Below are 20,313 nucleotides of genomic sequence, written 5' to 3'. Positions count from 1 at the left end.
GTTGTTTCCATGTTTGTTCTGGTTTTTAAATCGGTTCTGCTGCAGATGGGATTAATGTAAATACCTAAATCGGTCTAAACGATTGTGTAAACACGTCTGTATTTGTTCAGAGAACATTTTTGGGTTGTGACTTACTCTTCCAGCGAGCTAAAGTCTTGTATGATTTCAGTGACATTTCCATGTGTGCTAGCCTTGTGTGATTCGGTCCTTTTCGACCTTTGTTTCGTCTCTAAGATATCTTTAATTTTGTTTACGCTTACGCCCATTGTACTGTCCATTTTAAAAGTAGATAATAAAAATTGTATATATTCAATGACATCAAGGCATGTCAATTCCTGACACACCGAAAAAAAAAGGTTAAATGAAAAACAAAACGTATTATTTAATTTTTTAATAATAATAATATTTAATCTTTTTACACAATGATATAAAGCTTGAACAGCGATCCGGATCAATAAATAAAACAACGAAATAACACAACAACTATATAGTTTCAACCAGCCCCTTTTTTTTCCCAATGAACGACGTTTCCTCCGAGCTAATGTTCAGCTGTTTCGCCGTGTCTTTCACCTCCGTACTATTCTGTCCCTCTACCGCGGAAGTCGAAGCTTCGCCCTCAACTCGCGGTGTTTGCGGCCTAGGCAAAATACTAATTTTCGGTGCCATATCTAAACACGAGTTCGGCGCCTTCTTAATCAATTCCAACGGAATTTCCTCGCTCCGTGGACGAGGCATCCTAGGCGATCCCTCCCTTGACCTCGTCCTGTTCGTCGAATTCTCCCTCGATCGGGCGTCCTTTCGTCCGTTCGTCTCCTTTTTCAAATTCGTCAACCTGTAGACAACAATTATTTATTAGGTTTGTCGATATATATGGGGGAGTGGGTGTCTGTGCGGTTTTCTACCTATTAGGACTTGCCCCTTCCCTATGTCTTTTATCCTCCGCTTTATGTAAAACACCGGGTGAGCTTTCACGCCTTGGGGCGGCGAAGCCTGGCACTTTTGGCACGTTGTATAGAGGTCTTTCCCTGCTTCCTCTGCCAGTGTTCCTCGCGTACAAACCGCCGCCCGCAAAAGCCGGACTAGGTGGCCCCGACTGACCCGGAATGTCCAATAGTCTTGCTATGTGTTGCATCTTTTTCTGTCTCGCTTTCAATCGTCCCTAAAAACAAAAACATTCTCTAATGCCAATAAACCAATGAATGAAACCGTATGTACTTTTGTTAGACGTTGTTTTGCCGCCATACACCTGATGTTATCGTCGAAAACAAACTTAGCGTTCAGCAGGGGTATCCTATTAGTAGTGGCACCAGAAATCGGTCTGTGAATCGTGATGTGCAAGCACCTAGAATCGTCTTTGTCGCCAGTAACTTCGATGTCTTGCAAAAAACCAACCAACTTCGCCACGCCCCAGCCTAAGCGTTTAGAATCGGGTTCTACAAGGATCAGTTGCAGCACGTCTATTACAAGGAAACGGCGCATTTTCGTTCCATCCTTCCACGTAACGGTGCAAGCAATCAAATCCGAATTATCTACGAATCAATAGGAACATCACAATTTTATTAGAACGAAAATGTCGTTGAAGCCGAACATAAGCCACTAATCTAGCTAAAGCAATTTTTATTATACTTTTTTAAGAGTTTAAGTTATAATCATCATATTAACCAAGAGGTACGGCACTCGGACCGAACGAGAATGTCTGGTCTAGAGATGTTGATGTTGAAGTTCCAACTGTGGTCGCTCTTAATTCCAGTCAACACGAACTTACATTATCACTAAATTGACTTACTGTAATTTATATTTTTCTTTTAGAAGGTATTTTATTTAGTATTATCAAATATATTTTTGTAGGTATCATCGTCTTCAGTATAACTACTTTTGTCATTATTTCTTATTCAACACTTAATTTCCGTCCAAACAGGTAACAAACGTTATACAAATTTTCAAATCAGTTAACCTGATTTAACAAAAATATGACTTTGGTGTGGACTTTAGACATTTAGAGTCTAAATAGCTTATGCGTATCAGAACCTCTAAATGGTGAACTTTTTAATTAGTGGTTTTAAAGCAGTGCATACGCATCTAAAACTCCACGCGTCCGCTCGGCATCAACGACGACAAACCGAACCGCGACCCAGATCTTTCGTTCACCCCGTCAAAAAACCGCAAACTGGAAAGAAAATACAACTGACACGTTCACATCTATTTTTTTTATTGTTTTGCAATTGTTTTTTAAAGGAGTGATTGTGGAAAGTTCCGCGTCGCAATTCAGACTCAAGACACACAACGAGATATACTCAGGTCCAAAGCCTGGTCGATCTGGACGCAGCTCTGTGGATTCGTTAGAGGTAGTTGCGTTTCAATTTCGCCGTTCAGCTGAAGCACAGCGTTCCGAACCAAGAAAAAGACACGGATCGCTCTTTTAGCGCGTTCCACCTAAAAAAACATTTTTTTAAATTATCATTTAATAAATTGACTTCCGATTTTAAAAGATTAAGAATCGTATACATCTATTTAACGTGACTTAACGTACAAATTATTAGTAATTAAAAAAAAAATGAAAATTTTCAGTAAACATGTGTATATATAGTTACAATTGTTAGAAACATGAAAGTAGTAAAGCTAGGAATGGAAAGGTCGTACTTAATTTCAACTTAATATAACCAGTTACTTTAAAATAGTCAAATATTTCATATACTTCTTGTTCTCAATGACAAAGCTCAGAGTAGTCCCTAATTTCAAAAAATTATGATTTTATTCAATTCTCATGTTCGTGGTTTGTTTCCTTGAAACGGCCAGAAGGCGAATAATACTGCAATAATATTTATTATTGGAATGTGAAGTTAGATTAGTGTTAGTACCATTGCGCATATCTCTGAATACTAAGAGAACGTCAACGTGAGCTTTTTGTACCTGTACGTTAATTATAATTTTCCATGCGTTAAGTTACATCAAGTGGATGTAAAATATACTTAATTTGGATGCGTTGAATACGAAATTCCAAATACCATACAATTGTTACGATTTTCAGCCGTTTTCGTTCTTTAAATAGTTTCCTTCCAACAACAAATAATTTGAATATCGTCAAATATTTTAAGCCCCTTATCTCCATTACTTATCGAAAAACACAAATACAATGTTATCTTGGTAAATACCACAAATGAATAGAAGTTCTGCGCACCCAAATACGTTAAAATTTAAAAGAAATGTTCTATAATTTCGTCAAAAATTAGTTTGATAATTAGATGAGTACCTCTCCACAAGGCAGCCGTTTAGTAAAGTCAATTCCAGTCATCGGCGTACCGGTAGGAGGCAACAGAATCGCGCTGTCCATACAAAGCCATTCAACGTTCAACGACCCCTTTGACATATCACAGTATCTAAAACATCAATATTACAACCTCATTGTAAACAAAACAGTGAAACTGATTTACTCATGTTCGAACATGTCCAAAAATATTTCTTCGCTTTTATAAAAGTTCCTGAGCAACGCTGTACTTTGAGTTTTCGCGGCATCGATTAACGTTCGGTGCCCGTCCAATAAAATGTTCTTTCCATCGCACATTACAATGTCCAAAAACAATTTCAAACCTAATTCTAGCGTTACAAGTCTGACCCGACACGACGGTTGACACGTTAACGTGATGATGTTCAACAGTTTGTCCACTAGATGAGAGTTGTAGGAGTAACGCACGTCCTTCGACGTAGCCGAAGTCGTTTTCGATATGAAGGACTTTTTCGGCTTTACCACCTGTTCTATCACACTTGAGGCAACACCTATAAACAATAAATTGTTAATACGTTAGTAAACATTTTATTACGAGCCATGCCTTTATTATTTGCCATGGCATAAAGCAAGGACAAAGCGAACAAAGCAACGTAATCGTTTTCGGTGCAATCCAGGGCATTGTAAACAGTTTCCAGAAACGGTTTCTCCAAATTTCCATCAGTAGGTGTGATGGCAAGTCGTTGTTTCTCCTCGTCCGTAATATTAGTATTGTCCTCCACTAAATTATCGGACGAGCTGCATTCACCCTCCTCTTGCTGTTCCTCTACCACCGACTTTCGTCGTTCGTTTTCATAAGACTGCAACAAAACGTCCACGCCCTTCTCGAAAACTGATCGGTCTGTTTTTAGGATGATCCAAGCTAATGTTTGTACTAAAGGCGCGTGCGATATTATCAAAAACACTTGGGATAACAGGAATAAGGCGACCACGCAAGACACCTACAACAAATCAATTTAGTGGCCGCCTAATTAGTCTGGTAAAATTACTTTTCCATTTGAAGATTCAAGTTTAGGACTGCCTTCGGGAGACCGATGCTGATTTAATATCTTGGCGACGGTTTGACTGACCGACTGACTGACGCTGTCGTTCGTTCTTTTATGTTGCGGCGCCAACGAACAAATATACATCGGAATCAGAAGCTTGTGCAACAAGTGGTCGGTCAAAACGCGATTTAAGTCAGTGATGTTCAAACACAGAATGTCATTTAAATAATGCAAATGGTCCAAATGTTCCGCCACCAAATCCGCCAGACGATTCTGTGATTGATGACTAAAAATCCACCATTAATAAAAAGGCAAAATATTACACAAGTATGTTTACTCCGCATCGTTTCGAACGCAAGCGTCCAATTCCTGGATGTGTTTGCCAATGAACCAGACGATGTTAGAGAAATAGGGAGCGGCGGTCCGATCTCTGATAAATGCTAACATGCTGGCATCCTCCACTTTATACACGTTTAATGTTAACGTTCGCACCGCTATTCTAACCATCGATTCTGGGTGGTTGAAGAACTTTATCGCTTCCGTGTAAAGCGGAAAGTCGTTCGTATGCTTAAAATATTATTTTTTAAAAATAGTAATAAATTTGACAATTCGTAAACAGTCGTTACCTCGTTGTAAAAGAAGTGGATTGTGTGAGCGTTGAGTTTTAGACTTAGCGTTTTCAAAAATGAAATGTAATAAGCCATAACTTCCTCGTCGGAAAAGTCGAATTTATGCACGATTATCGAGTTCACGTGATTGTTCGACAGTAAATAATCTGAAAAGTACGATAAAATTAACAATTTTTCAATTATAGGATTTATTGGGTGACTTACACAAAGAAGTTTCGTTCCGGATGTTCTCAAATAAAATATTTAATGTTTGTAGAAGTTGGACACAGACGAAACTACTGCCGCCGCTTCTTTGTCGCATTATTCGTAGGAAAAAGGATAACATATTTTTCTCCAGGAAAAAACTAAGGAAAAACATTTCCATATAAATTATTAAATAATTCTTACAATTTGTGAATATATTTTTTAATTTATAATGCAATAAATAGCAATATTAATAACATCATTGTTCTAGTGATTATGGTTTAATATTATATAAAGTAATATTAGTGATATAAATGACTATAAAAATAATCTGAGGACAAGGTGCATTGTCAAGAAGTTTCAAATTAAATATTTTAAATACATAATATATTTCTGGATAATGAAGATTTAGTTATTAAACTATCAAGGTCAAATACATAGAATACATATTTCAATATCAATTTAACGTCCTAATTAAACTGCACATACTAATTTACATTGTATCAAACAAAGACAGACTAATATTCATAGTTTCTGATAACTAAAATGTTAATAATACTGTACTTTGTGACTGTTACAACTAGCATGTTTATCAACAAGTACACCATGTGACATTAAAAGGAAACCAAATCAATTAAATTTGACAAATGGCAATAAAATAATAGAAAAAGAAACCTTACTCAAAAACAGAGGAGTCATTTTGGTCGCCCCAAATGAGTATCTCAGCAATGGACCTCAGTGTCTCGACCAGCAAACCTCTGTTGTGTTCAGAAACGGTCTGGTTTCGAGACAGCACGTTGTACAAATACTTGAGATGTTCCAACGAATGGGGATTCTTGGGACGGCCCCAACCGCCCCCGAACCAACTTCTACTCCTGAACATCGGACACTAATTCGAAGGCATGTTGTGAAAAACTACGTCCGTCCAATTCAAATCGGGCTGTTGTACTGGAAATTTGTACTCGGCATCACTTTATAGCGGTTGACGGTTGCATTTATTATTATTTATTGTTTTTTGGTGGATTTGTAGTTATGCACCTTGTCATGTCGAAGTTTTGACATCTGCTCACTTGATTAGAATTCCTATTGGATCGAATTTATTTTTTGTTATATTTTCAAATTTTATTGGCCATTTTGGTTTCTTGGTTGCATTTTTATTCTGAAAAATTATAATGGTTCAATGTATGTCATGTTGTTTTATCAAAAATTTATTAATCCAATTAATTTAATAATTTATAGTTATAATACTTGCTCTTTCAAATATTTATTTTAACGTAACTTATTTCATCGTTTATTTTCAATTAAAATTATTAAATTTTTATAAAAAAAATACAGCTAAATAATTTACAGTTTTCTGTATAATAATATAAATTTCTTTATTACAGCTCCATCTAGCACATATCAACTACACTACATTCCATAAACTTTCAGTACGCTACCATTAATACTAGTACCCCACCAACAGATGGCTACTAAAAGATGAGTATTGATTTGCTGCCGCGTTGGAAGCACCGACTTGGGAGTTCGCATCACAGAGCAAACACTTCGCTAGAGTCGCTCCAATGGACAGTTTCCGTTCTACAATCAACAAAAACAAATGAAATGTGCAAATAAGAAAAACAATTTTTCGGACTTATCAAGTGTTTATTTAGTTTAATTTTAACAGCCGTTACAATATGATCAAAGTTTACATTTTCGTATGTTGACGAATTAACGAAAGACCAGAGAACAATACTCGAAAAATGTCACCATAAAAATTGAAAAGGACCCGAATCGAAACACAGTACGAACGTAACACTTGTTATCCATTATCCGTGCCGATTTGGACAATGGCTCGGGCACGGAACAACCGAGCCATTTCAGCCATTGTACGAAATGCAGCATTTGTACCGTTTCTAGACCTGTGAGAACGCGGCCGCCCCTCGCGCCCCACGCGAATGGACTCGTCCGTACTTCAATTAAAACAGCCTACTACGCGTTCTAAAAAGGTTTCGTGCGATGCACGGAGTGTTGTTCTTAGCCACTCTTCAAAACTTCGATTTGTTTGTATTTTGGTTTGGGTTTTCCATGGTTGCGTATCAAAAAAAAATATGCGAGACGTTGTTGAAATTAATTGATAAACCGAATGTAACTGATAATTTTATTATATCATTATTTTATTTTTATTTGTAAAGAACTTGTTGTTTATGTATTTATTGTAGTTAATTTTACGATATTTCATAAAGAACTCTATTTTATTTATTTGATAATATAAGATTGATTTATATAGTTCAATGGTTTAATGAAACTGCAGATTTGAAATATACTAAATAATATAATAGGTATGGCTTTTACATAGGTTTTTAAAATTTATTAAGAATTAAAAAAATCTACTTTTTTGTAGAATTTCTATATTTAATATTTTAAATATAAAAAGATTTTATTAAATAAATATAAATAATTCAAACATTTATAATTTTTATTGCCCATGTTATATAGTTGTTTTATTAATTATTATTCTCTTAAGAATATACATTTCATTTAGTTTAATGAAAATAATAGATATGTGTGTTTTACTATTTTATATTATATTTTAAAATTTATCAATAATTAAACATGTTTTGAAAAACAGTTATTTTAAATATATATAAATAAAGTTATATTTAATTTTAGTGGTCTAATAATAATAGTCTTATAAAATTTACAATTATATATGTAAACATAAAATATTTTAAGATATTTATAATAAGTTTAACGAAAATGATAGATTTGAATTAATTTATTTTTCTAGAATTTACACAAATTTATTTTCAGTAATTTTAATATCTACTTATATTTTTTGAATAATTATGGTGTTAATATAAATATATTTTAATTAATTTATAATTTATAAATTACATAATGGTAATAAAGTGTAGAATTTTTATTAAACATTTATTTGCAATTAAATTAATAATAACGACAAATTTAAAATAAAATTTTACTATAATATTGACGAATCCATTTTATATTTCAAAAATTCAAAAAATTTTTTACTGTTCATATTTGAATATTTCAATTTTATTCTAAATAATATAATATATTAATAAATTATACGATTGTAATTGTTTTTATTAAGATAATTATTTATTATTATATTAAAAAAATAACAGACTCGACGTAATATTTATTATTCCATGATTTTGACGAATTTATTTTAAATTTCACAAATTTCATATATTTTTTTGTAGAAATATTGATTTACAATATACTGTTATATTTATAAATTAAAGAATTATAATAAGTATTGTTTTTTTTTAGTTACGCACAATATATATATATATATATATATATATATATATATATATATATTTGTAATATACCCATGCTAATACAAAGTGATAAATGAATTATTTAATTTTATTTAAAAAATTATTTTATAAATAAAACATAAGATAACATTTGGTAGTGGAATCTCTTTTAAAATCGCTAACACATAAAAGTTAAATATGTTACTTAATCTTGTACCAAAGTAAATGTTGGCAAATAATATATTTTTCTGACTAGAATGAGAGTTAATAAAACTGGTAGGAAAGTTAAAAATAACAAAAATACGTTTACACAAAAATAAAAGATGGCAGACCTGGGAACAACACTTTTACAATAGGCAACGTGTTTATTTTAGAAACATCACGTTTTTATTTTGTTTTTTACTTCAAACGGAGTTATTTTCGATGGATAACAAAACATTCCCATCCTGGACCAGGGAAAACGAAAAAAACTAGGATTAGACCTAAAGCGAAGGTTTCAACGATTTTAGCGGGGTTTTTCGCGATTATTTTTGTTCCGCATCGGATGCACGAAAAATAGACATCGGCAATTGTACGAGAATGCCGTAATTGTTGTTAGAGGGTTAATCCGAACGGGTTTAATGGTGGATTAACGTTAAAAAACGGTCGCGGCAGTAGTTTCGCAGCACGGGTAGTATTTCATGGCGAGCGACCGAAAAGTCCGGCTGGAAGGAGACGAAATATAAAGGAAAGCGATAGAATTTTACACGAAACCGTCCGATCGAGTGACGACAAACCGGGGCGGTCGTCCTCGTCTCGCGCATCGTGCAACGAACGTATGCGGTCCGTGCGTCCGAACTAGCGGCACAGAGGCGGAGCGTAGACTCCGTAGCCGTTCGTACAGTCAGTACCCAGCAAGTGAGGCATGGAGTGAATTCGGTGAGGAGCAGTGTTTTTTTCAAAAAATTTCCAAAAAAGAATATCCATGAGAGCAGTGCATGGGGTGGGCCAGTGCTACGTTAAAATGATGTGCGTTGGTATCAGTGTGTGGGTGCGTGCAGTGCGTGGCCAAAGGGTAGAAGAGTAAAAGTGTGTTTTTCCCAGTACATCACATCGCACACTCCCCACCAGCTCCGGCCCCCGATTTTATATATCAGTTCATTTTCCTCATTAAATTTTTTCGTTTTTCACGTCTCTGTCCGCGCCCCGTATTTTTGTTTATTGTTGTTTTTTTTTATTTGGTGTGCGTGGGCCCCCGGAAGATGCGGCTGAAGCGGCTGTGTTTTTTTGTGAAATTGTGCTTGTGACGCCAAAAGACAACGTTTTCCTAATGTGGTGTTTAATGCAAAATGGTGAGAGAGACTAGGCATCTGTGGGTTGGCAACTTACCCGAAAATATACGTGAGGATCGCATCCGAGAACAATTCAAACGGTAAATATCAAAGCAACCCCTCCAAAAGCACACCTTACCTTGCCGTTTCCCAAATGGTTTTCTTCCTTCCAGCCGCCTTGTGCACTAGCAATGTAGTAAAATACGCGTGCGACATGAATTAAATCCAGAAAAGCGAAAATGATCGATAAATGGTTTATTGCGTATCTATTCGTCGTGAAACGTTGTCGCGTCGATTTCGGTCGAGAGACACGTTACAAACATTGGGCTGAAATCGTTCGGGAACCTGTTTTTAAAAAGTAAATTGTAATTGCGACATTGAACCGTTCCAACTTGGAAATCTTGTTTGTTGTGTTTAGATTATTATATATTTTTTTCGATGTACTGTTCAGGGATGTACTCGACCACGTTTTCACGTACTTTCATACTATTTCTCTAACTACTATATAAACTATTTAAAAACGTTAAGTCCAATTATACTTACTCAAATTTTTATTATTATTCGCATTACAATCTTAATTTTCTATCTTTCAACACTATTTGTCACGTACTCGTCAACAAAATATACTATACGTATTAATATTAAAAGTTTTGGTATTAAGTATGTATAGTATTTAAGTGAAATATTTCAAGTTAAAAAGAGATATTCTAAACTGCAAAAAATCTGATTCTTACAATGTTTGTTTTGATCTTTTTTAACATAACAACATAATCGGTTCAAGAAAGATTAGATATATATTATTAAAATCATTTATATTGAATTAAAATATTTCTTCACATCTAACCATATTTATATAGATATTGTTGAATTTGCCTTTTTATAAAATAATTAACGTCTATTTTAACAATTTTATTTTGTTTGTCTGTATAACTGTATTTATTTTTACATTGCTTGTTATATATTGTTAGTTGTACCTGTTGTTAATTATATGTATTTGTGTGGACTATTTATAACATTGTATGCTGTGGCTATTTTGCTAAATAAAAATTATTATTAAAATTACTTAATCGTAAAATATATATATTTTTACGGGTGTCATCATATCAACCATATAACAGTTATTAGATAAAATATATAAAACATTGGTTTGAGTCTAGATAAGATGATAAAGGTCTATTTACTTTTATTTTCTACTACAATCGGTATATGTAAATAAATTTTGAGTCACTAAATTTCTAATGAAATTTGATTTTTCAAGTTATTTTCAATAGCCTACACACTTGTCTTATTTAATATATTTTTATTACTTTTTAATAAACCTCCTCGTTTCTAAGTTTTCAATATTCCTCCAAAATTTAGCTAAATTACACATAAATGAAATAAGTGTTATATATTTTAGGTAATGATCAACCCACAAAATTTATTTTCGGCAAAGTTTACTTATTAAAATCGCCCGGTTATTTTTATATCATAATTTATTTAGTTTGGAATGTTGCAAGAAAAAAAATGGAAGTAATTCGAAATAACCGTAACAAATAAATCACAAGTAAATGCGTCCGTGCTACGCAAAAACGCCGATGTAAATAAAATTTTACGAGCTTATTATTCAATAGTTAATTATTTTTTCATTTCAATAGCAAAAATACGAATGACGTTAATGAATCGACCATAAAAACAAACATTGATTGGACAAAGCGCAACATTTACATTTTCCAGAATCAGGAAGCAAATCCAAAAATAAATCAATAATATAACAATTAATTAGGAAATGGAACAGACACATTCAGCGGAATATTTATTTTGCTGATACGGTTTTTTGTTAAATAACGGTTTGAATCGTTACAATTGTTATAATGTTAATAACTAACTTACTGGTTTTTATTTATTTGTGCCAGTTGTTAATCTGCACTTATTTAAAAATTGTGTAGGTGCAAAATTTTTGTTTTCTGTGCTATTCGAAATTTAATTTTAATTGCATGACTTGCACAACCTTTACGTCAACTTCGAACTGTTTCGAATGGACATTCGATAATTATTATCGTGCTACGTTTTGTTTGACCTACAATTTAACTGTAGTTGTAATGTTCTAAGGAAAAAATTATTGAAAGTGTTTAAAATTGGACAAAATTGCAATTTAATTAAGTAAAATAAGCAATCAATTTGCATTTAATTGTAAATTGGAAAGAAATTTGTAATAAAACATTAATTTAAATTTAAAATTAAAATTTCTTCAGTGACAGGAAAGGCTCCAAAATTCTGATGAAGCTTGAAAACATTTTTTAAGCGAAGAATTTAAATAAATAGTTTACGTAATAAAATATTTTTATGTGTTCGATAAATTTAATCTGTTAAAAATTCACAATTTTAATTGCTAATTTCTGTTTTATTATTATATCAAAATATGTATTTCTAAAGCAATTTAAATTTTTTAACACAATTCACCAAATAACGATCTAATAAAATATTTTATGTGGGAAGATTTTATGTCGTTTTTAATATCCAAAATAAATACAAAATGTAATTACAAATTCCTCAATAATTCTAATTTTTATTAAACCACCGAAATATTTTGGTTAAAAACATAACAACAGAAATAGAAATAATACGAACGTGTTGGGTTCCATTAGTGTTTTGAATAGATGAATGTTTGTTTTTTTATTACAATGGTCCGTAATAAACGTCTAATTATATCTCAAGGTATTGAATGTTGCGTAATCAAGTTATGCGTGTTCGTGTCATTTGAGCTTTTTATTCATTACTAATTATTTTCAAATATATTACTCTGTGTGAAGTTAAACAAATAATGTTGGGAATTATTTATATTAAATTTATTTTATAATTAATTTTTTAAACTATTAGAAACTAATTAAAGTTGATGGACAATTAAATTTTCAATTTCTTTTTAAACTATATTCACAAAATGTCTGATAATAAATTTGTTACTTTATGTTGATTAAAATGGAACAATATTAAAATTCTTCACAATTTATTTCTAATTGTATTTTAGTTATAAAATCAATTGTTATTATTTCTATTTTATTTGTGTTTTTTGGATAAATTTTTAGTATAATATCCAGAAATAAAATTTAATTATTTTTTATATGATTGTTACAGCTTTAGATTATTTTTAAAATTATTGATATATTCCACGAATTTCATACAAGTTGATAATAGCACTGATATTAAATTTACATAAGACAGTCGAGTTAATACAAATAAACTTTTTATTACGAACTAATGATAAGTTTCTCTAAACTTTTATATTTTAATATATATTGTAATTTTTTTAATATTATAATCAGTCATTTTTATTCATTTCCAAATTCTGAATTTTTTAGTTTATTTAACTTTCGAAATATTTTTTCAAAATCGAAAAGCAGAAGTAGAAGAAAAAGTGTTGGGTGAAGGCAATCGTTCGGTGCAATAAACCAGCCCCATAAAACCCAGACCGAAAACCCGAATTTTAATTTCCCGACCCTCGAACCGACACGTCGACGTTGCCAGTTCTTTTCGGGGTGGTTTTTACGACATAATAAGGGTTGCATTATGCCCACCGGGTAGTCGACGGTGTGTGCATTTTACCCACCCCAATTTCTGGCCAGAGGGTCGTTTTGAAAATTGTCGGAAACTGCGCCGACCTGAAAACATGCGACTCACAGGGAATGGTTTTGAAATGGTTGCCAATGGTACAATGGGGAAATGATGGATTGGTCTTTTTTTTTTCTTTGTTTAAACTGCGAAAAGGTCTTTTCAATGCAGTAAAGTTGACTTGTTTAATCATATTCTGTAATTTTGTAACTCATTTTTGGTATTATTATGTGTTTTTATATTAATAATAGTACGGACGCCGGTGTTGATGGTATTTTAATTAAACGTAAGCGCAATAAAATTAATAAATATTATAAATTATAGGAATTTACAAGAAAATTTTAGTTTCTGTCTACTTGTACATCGTAAATAGTATTAATTGATGACGCAAGCATAAGCTGAATATAAAAAATATAAATTACTTACTATAATATAAAAAATAAAATTAATGAACACACTCATTATTTACGTCTCAAAGTGTTTTTATAAAAGAAAATTATCAACACACTGAATGTTTTTTATTTTATAAAACTAATAAAATAAGATTCAGTCATTACTTTTTTTAATTAATAAATAATTGAGTATATATATATATATATATATATATATATATATATATATATATATATATATATATATATATATATATATATATATATATATATCAAATATAGAAATTATACACGTTTGTTTAGTAAAAATTAATAAAATAAAATGAAGTAAAGTTATTTATATGTTTATACACGTTATATATGTAGGAGAAAACAATTTATTGTATTACTCATAATGTATGTAAAACAGATAAATGTATCTATCTATGTAGACTACAGAATTATTCAAGTATCATTTTTTTTATCAATTAGGTATTTGTATTTTAGTTCACAGAAAAATAATAAATTTAGTAATCCACTCGGCAATAATTTTTCATTTTAGTTTTTACCTAGCAAATATTTGATTTCAGAGTTTTGCTCATATTTTACTATAACTTCTTCTAATTAATTAGAGATCCCTTTTCATTTTAGTTATTAAATCTGTCGTACATCAATATAATTTTATCATTTGTAATATTTTTAACACATTCCTCGTTTCAACACAAACTGAAACACAATGTATGATGAGCGGAATCGCGATCACGTCACGTGGGTTTGATTTGAGAAAAAAAATAGTGCTGCAAACACACAGACACACAGTTTTCCATTAAAAAAGGTCAACGTACCGGCTGGTGGTGTTGCTGGTGCTGGTGTGCCGCCGCGGCTTGTGCTCTTTTGCAAGAGGCAATTTCTATTTAAAAATAAAACCGTTTCGAAACGATATTTATACTTAACCGATATATTACATGTATGGTTCACGTTTGTTCACTTTATAATTGCTTGCGAATATTCTTTCTTCATTCTTGTTGTTTATTAATATTTTTTTCGCCTACTCTTTTCAACTATTCAATATTTTGTTGGTTTTTTTTTTAATTAAAAGTTGGCTGACTATTTTTTAGGGAATTAAATTATTTTAGTTATATTTGTTCAGTTTTAGTTTAGTTAAAAGTTTATCAATTATTTTATGTTTTGTGAATTGTGATTTTCTTTCACATTTTTAATATTAATGATAAATTTCTGTGAGATCAAAAATAATATAAAACATTTTTCAAATAAATTCATGCGAAAGGTTTGTGAAAAAAATGTATGTTGTTTAAAATTATAAAATTGGCAGAAAAAGTAACAATTTTTATCAAAAATTTAATTTTTTTAAAACATTTCTAAGAAAATTAATATCCTTGTAATGAAATCTTGAATTCCTATTAAAGATTAGGAAAATTTGAAAACTATATATTTAAGACGATTCAACTTTTCTCATTAGACGAAACAATTTTTAAAATTCCATATGAAAATTTTAAATACCATGAAAACTTAAGAATTTATATCCTGCATATGATAAAAATAGAAAATTTGTTACACATGTTAAAAATCACTGAATATTAGATATTTAAAACGTATCAAAAATTAAAATAATCCAATGTTATTAAAAATATAATAGTTTTTAATATTTTAAAATTTTTCGCACACAGTTATTTAAATTTTACTTTTGTTGCCTTTTTTATTTATAAATTAAGTTAATATTTTTCCACAATTGCTAATAAAAGTTATGTGGATTTGATTTTATTACTTTATTTTAATGTTTTGTCATTTTCTGGATTTTATCATAAAATTATTTTAGTTTTTACAGAATTATTTAAATTTTTGTTTTTGATGAAATATTTGTAAGTACTAATATCTACTTTTGTTCAATGTTTTATTCCATAAAGTCAATTATATTTTTTACAATTATGCTTTTGACAGAGACGCATTTATTTAAATTGTTCCTTGTGTTATTTGTTTTCGAAAAATTTTAAGCTTTTCTAATAATATTTATGTTTATGTTTTTTACAAATGTTAGCAAAAGTTGTGGATTTACATTTTATTACGTTATATTAACATTTTTCATTTCGTCTGTGTTTTATTAATCCAATTAATATAAATATTATCGTTTATCTTTTATTGTATTATAAACACATATTCAAATATCTCGCTTCTCATGATGTCACGAGATTGAAAAATATTTTCTTAATAAGTAAAACATTATACAATCTGCAAGCCGAAACCCAAACACGTGGTTCGTATTTTCGAGCATCAGCAAAATAACTACAACCTCACCTAAAATCATAAGCCAAGCAAATACGTGACACATTTTTTCACGGTTTAATCGTTTCGAGAGACGCAGATAATAATGATATTTTGGGAAAACAAGATATCGACCGTGATAAGATAAAAACAGTCTAACAAACTATGCATGTAATTGTCCTGTTATCTCGTGACTGTCGGTGGAATTTCGAACGAATCCGTTCCGCTCAGGACGAAAATTTCAAACCGAATTTGCGTTCGTAAAATGTTTACAAATGATCGGCGGCGCGGTGTAAACAAAATTCGCCCACGGCTCCCGCCAAAAGTCCGACCTGTACAATATCAAAGCGAAATAAATAATAAATCGTCTGATCAGCTGTGCTCTGGCAGAAATCGAAAATAGCACTAGGAGAATGTTGTTTGCGCTTTAAAAAAATCCATCGCGGCGTTATTTTCGGGGTGGAGAAACGGTTTTATATAATTGGGTGCGTTGGAAATATTCGCGTCTGGCTTTCGAACGGACGGTCTATTTATATTTATAAATCGTGGACGACAAGACAAGAATGGGTACGAATAACTGGCTGACTCGTCTTGTGTGCGGTCATTAAAGGACCGAAATTAAGATGCAACAATTTAATTAACGTTCCCTTCATACACTTCTTTTTAATTATTTAATGAATACAGTTATAAATCTTACGAAACCATTCTCTCTAATCAAATGTTTATAAACTTATTGTTTTATTACAAAATGCCTCTATAAACATTTGTCTATATGGAATTATTAAATTATATTTTAAATTTATTATTGTGTAAAAAACTTTTAATTAATTTTATTTCGATGATAATTTAAAATTTGCATTTCATTTGAAGATTTCTTCCTAAAATACTACCTCTATAAGGCTTAAATTTACATAATTTTCAACTTTATTTATGTGTGTAATTAAATAGAAAATTTTCATTTTAAAAATAAATATGATCGCGCTAAATTAATATTTTAAATTTGTTTCCTTTATTAAAATTTATCACAAATTATTGACGACACTTCACTGGCGGAGTTCTACAAACGTCTTAGTTATTAAAATCGGCACTTCCCTTGGGTTCTGTGGAATATGTTGAAACATGTGGGAGAACCTACATTTTAAACATATCAATATTGACATAGAGGGAGAGTATTTAATGAGTAAAGGGACACACATCTACTACACAATTCTTATTAAACTAAAAATATAACACAAATATATATTATAAATTAAGTTGCATGAATTATCATGCATTGTTGATTATTTATTTCTTCCATTATATGGATGTTCGTACATTTAAACTTGTTTTTGTATATAACTATTTGTGTATTATTTATTTGTTGGTAGGTTTTTTATGAAAATTAAAGTTGTTCAAAAAGGGTACATACCAAATTCCATATATAATATTACATATTAATCAGTCTGTGATAGAATTAAAACTCACATTTTTCTAAAAAAAATATGTTTCCCGACCAATTAATTTAACTATAACTTATAATAAAATGTAAAACAGATCTGAAAATGTTAGACACTAACTTAACGTACTTAACGACATGTGTGTCATGTTTGCACTAAAAATTAAACTAATTATGAGAAGTAACATGTTAAGTTACTATACTTTATTTGATTAGAAAAAGATCATTAGACAAATGTGAATTTTCATTTTGCCACCCATTTGAAAATTTTTTAAACGTGACTTCGTTATTGGGCTTAGTGCAACAGGCAAATATGAACTTGGGCGTCTTGTTGGCACTAAATTTTGATTTTTAATGCAGCCACATATTTATTAATATGCAATGGTTTTATGTGAAATTTGATATACATTCATTTTGAAGGGTTTTCATAAAAAATACGCCAGTCTGGTTTTCCCATTTTTGACTAAAAATATAATAGACCTCTGACAGGTGATATAAAAAGCAGTTTTTATGATTTGCATAGTTTTTTATTGTACATACAAATTGCGAATTATGCGAGTTTTCTATACATTTTTTCGTATATTTTAAAAATAATTCTGTTACATTAGGTACAAACACATTTTCTGTTAATAATTATTTTTTCAATTCATATATCAAGAAATTCTTATTTTATATATTTATTTATTATATTATACTATTCATTTTCGGACATTTGTCAACCGTTTGCCTCTACCTAAAACACTGCCTATTTTTTTTATTTAGAAAGAAGGGCTGACAATTTCAAAAGACATCACCTGGTGGAATCCTCCATGGTACCGACTTCAATGAGTCATAACCAAATGGGTGACATACATGAGGAATTTTTATTTTTTAATATTTGGAATGAATTGGGGATTATCTTCAAAAGGTATCTCCTGATTGAATCGAAAATAGTGTCGGATTTTTAACGACTAAAAGCTCCCCTCCATGGTACCGACTTCAGTGAGTCATAACCAATTGGGTGACATATATGAGAAAACTCATGTATGGGTAGAAAAAGGAAAGATGACATATATGCAGGGCATATATAGGTGTGCCGAATTCAGAGGTTGAAAGGCAAGCAAGGATTCTAGCCCCCTGTCGACCGAGTTCGGGAGAACAAGACCAATCAGAAAAAGATTCGAAGGATCTTTCTGGGGAGGGATTGGAACTGTGATTGGATCCGTTAGCTTCTCACCGCCACTAATTTGTGGAGTGGTACTGAGCCCCAGGACCACGACAAGGTGGATCTATTCATGAGGAAACATATATAAGTTAGATATAGTTATAGTTATTTAAATGCAAGTGACTAAAAGTGATAAATATTATAAATTATATAAATTTTCCATATATTCTCTGTACATGTACATATTATGCGATATAATATAAAAGAAAGTATTAAAAAGTAACATTCCCCATTATTTATGTCTCAAAGAATTGTTGTAAAAAGATACATACCATTGTACCGAATGTTAAGCACGTTTAAAATAATGTTAAAACAAAGTTACAACTAACAGTGAGTATGTGGTTAAAATTTTTCGGATAAGTTGCGAAACACCCTGTATATATATTTACATGTAAAAGAAAACTATTATGTTACTCGTAATATATGGAATGCAGTTTATCCATGTAGACTGTTGATCAATTATACGTTGTTATATATGTATTTCAGTTAATAGAAAGAAGAAACATAAAACTGCTAAGACAAAATTGTCAGTTTAATTAAGTAAATGCAAGTAAATATGTATCAGCTTAAAATTTACCAGTGGCAGATGGTGAGGCTAATGGTTGGATCTTTTGAATCATCGTCGAGGATACTGATGTATCGATCGAGTCCCAATTGTTACTATCTATTGTTCGACTGTAACTCGAATTTCTGATAACTCGAAGCAAATTGATTCAGTCCAGGCTGAAAAATATGTGTAATTTTTACTTGATAACTCGATTTTATTTTCTGGCAAATCATGGTTCGAATTATAGAAGTTACGATTGTATACACAAAATTTTTAATATTTTGAAAAAGTTTATCATTATTTCTATATTTTATTCTTTAAAACTGATGTAATGGTCTTATTGTAGTTGTTAACCCTTACATCAATGTTCAATACCTGTAACGCGAAAACGTGACGATTTCAAACGTTGTATTAAATTTTTCGTTTTTTTAGTCGTTTTCAGTTCGGTAGGCGGTTTCGATGTATCGTGTGTCCGAAAGTGCACGCTCGAAAACAAAGAGCACCGATCGAATGTCGTTTTCGAGATCGGTTTACACGCCAAAATAGAAAACGGTCGAATGCACCTGTTTTTTTTACCGCTGACCTTATTGTTATCTTCCAACGGCCGGATGTGCCAAAACACAACGACAACGAATTACCATTAAACGTTACAATTGCTCGGCCAACACCGGCGTGTATTACATACAATTGAATGTTCCCCGACTTAATAAAATATTTTCGTCCGACGAACCGATTCATTTACGCGGTGATCGATAATCGACGGGCGAGAAACGTTCGTCACGGCCTGGAACGAAAATAACGTCGTCCGCTTCGCACAAATCCTAAATTTACCGCTTTCCAACGGTATTCCTCTCCCGGTCCTCGGTTCTCGGTTCACCCGATCGATTGCCACCCCCTACGGTCGTCGGGGGGTTTGGCACCGTTTAATTGGAGACCTTTTGCAATGGGCGCGTCGCCTCTTCGAATCGCGATCGTTCTGGAACCGAGGAAAAAATGTGTTTGTCGGGGTGCGTATGTGCGGCTTCGAAACCGCCAAACCGTCGTACGAATGTTTTGTGCACCGTCTCCTAATAAAACACGACCACGACGACAGCGACGACGACGACGACGACGCGTTTCTATGTGTATGTGTGTGTGTGTGTGTGTGTGTGTGTGTGTTTTACATTGAACGGCACTCTTGATTAACATAAATTATCATCGGCAATACGACAATGGTGTAATGTCAATA

The 20,313-nt window shown here is 31.6% G+C and overlaps 2 protein-coding genes across 6 annotated transcripts in view; one reads left to right on the top strand and one right to left on the bottom strand.

Annotated features, from left to right (window-relative positions):
• Positions 1 to 376: 376 nt before the first annotated feature.
• On the bottom strand, positions 377 to 9,915 carry LOC109604215 (protein CLEC16A homolog). 3 transcript variants are annotated; one of them, XM_020020749.2, is made up of 14 exons: positions 9,800 to 9,915; positions 6,541 to 6,659; positions 5,762 to 6,240; positions 5,103 to 5,242; positions 4,896 to 5,044; positions 4,607 to 4,836; positions 4,273 to 4,555; positions 3,828 to 4,224; positions 3,432 to 3,774; positions 3,251 to 3,377; positions 2,283 to 2,433; positions 1,216 to 1,529; positions 903 to 1,159; positions 377 to 832 (listed from the first exon to the last, which is right to left on the bottom strand). In XM_020020749.2, exons 3-14 carry the CDS (start codon positions 5,962 to 5,964, stop codon positions 484 to 486), a joined length of 2,943 nt encoding a protein of 980 aa, XP_019876308.2. In that variant the 5' UTR covers positions 5,965 to 6,240; positions 6,541 to 6,659; positions 9,800 to 9,915; the 3' UTR covers positions 377 to 483. The 3 variants fall into 3 exon arrangements, with proteins under 3 accessions (XP_019876308.2, XP_049817773.1, XP_049817810.1); XM_049961816.1 differs by lacking the exon at positions 9,800 to 9,915 and having other exon boundaries at positions 2,286 to 2,433; positions 6,541 to 7,041; XM_049961853.1 differs by lacking the exon at positions 9,800 to 9,915 and having other exon boundaries at positions 2,295 to 2,433; positions 6,541 to 7,038.
• LOC109602980 (protein split ends) overlaps positions 9,059 to 20,313 on the top strand; it is a 75,391-nt gene continuing 64,136 nt past the window's right edge. For 2 of the 3 annotated variants that reach the window (XM_049961480.1, XM_049961436.1), the window contains exon 1: positions 9,059 to 9,761. In XM_049961480.1, the coding sequence (XP_049817437.1) occupies positions 9,679 to 9,761 (83 nt within the window). In that variant the 5' untranslated portion in view covers positions 9,059 to 9,678. The remainder of the gene's footprint in view (positions 9,762 to 20,313) is intronic. The other variant, XM_049961519.1, reaches the window with a different exon arrangement.

This window comes from Aethina tumida, chromosome 1 (assembly GCF_024364675.1).
Source record: "Aethina tumida isolate Nest 87 chromosome 1, icAetTumi1.1, whole genome shotgun sequence".
NCBI classification, from domain to species: domain Eukaryota; kingdom Metazoa; phylum Arthropoda; class Insecta; order Coleoptera; family Nitidulidae; genus Aethina; species Aethina tumida.
This window is presented reverse-complemented; position numbering and strand designations above follow the sequence as displayed.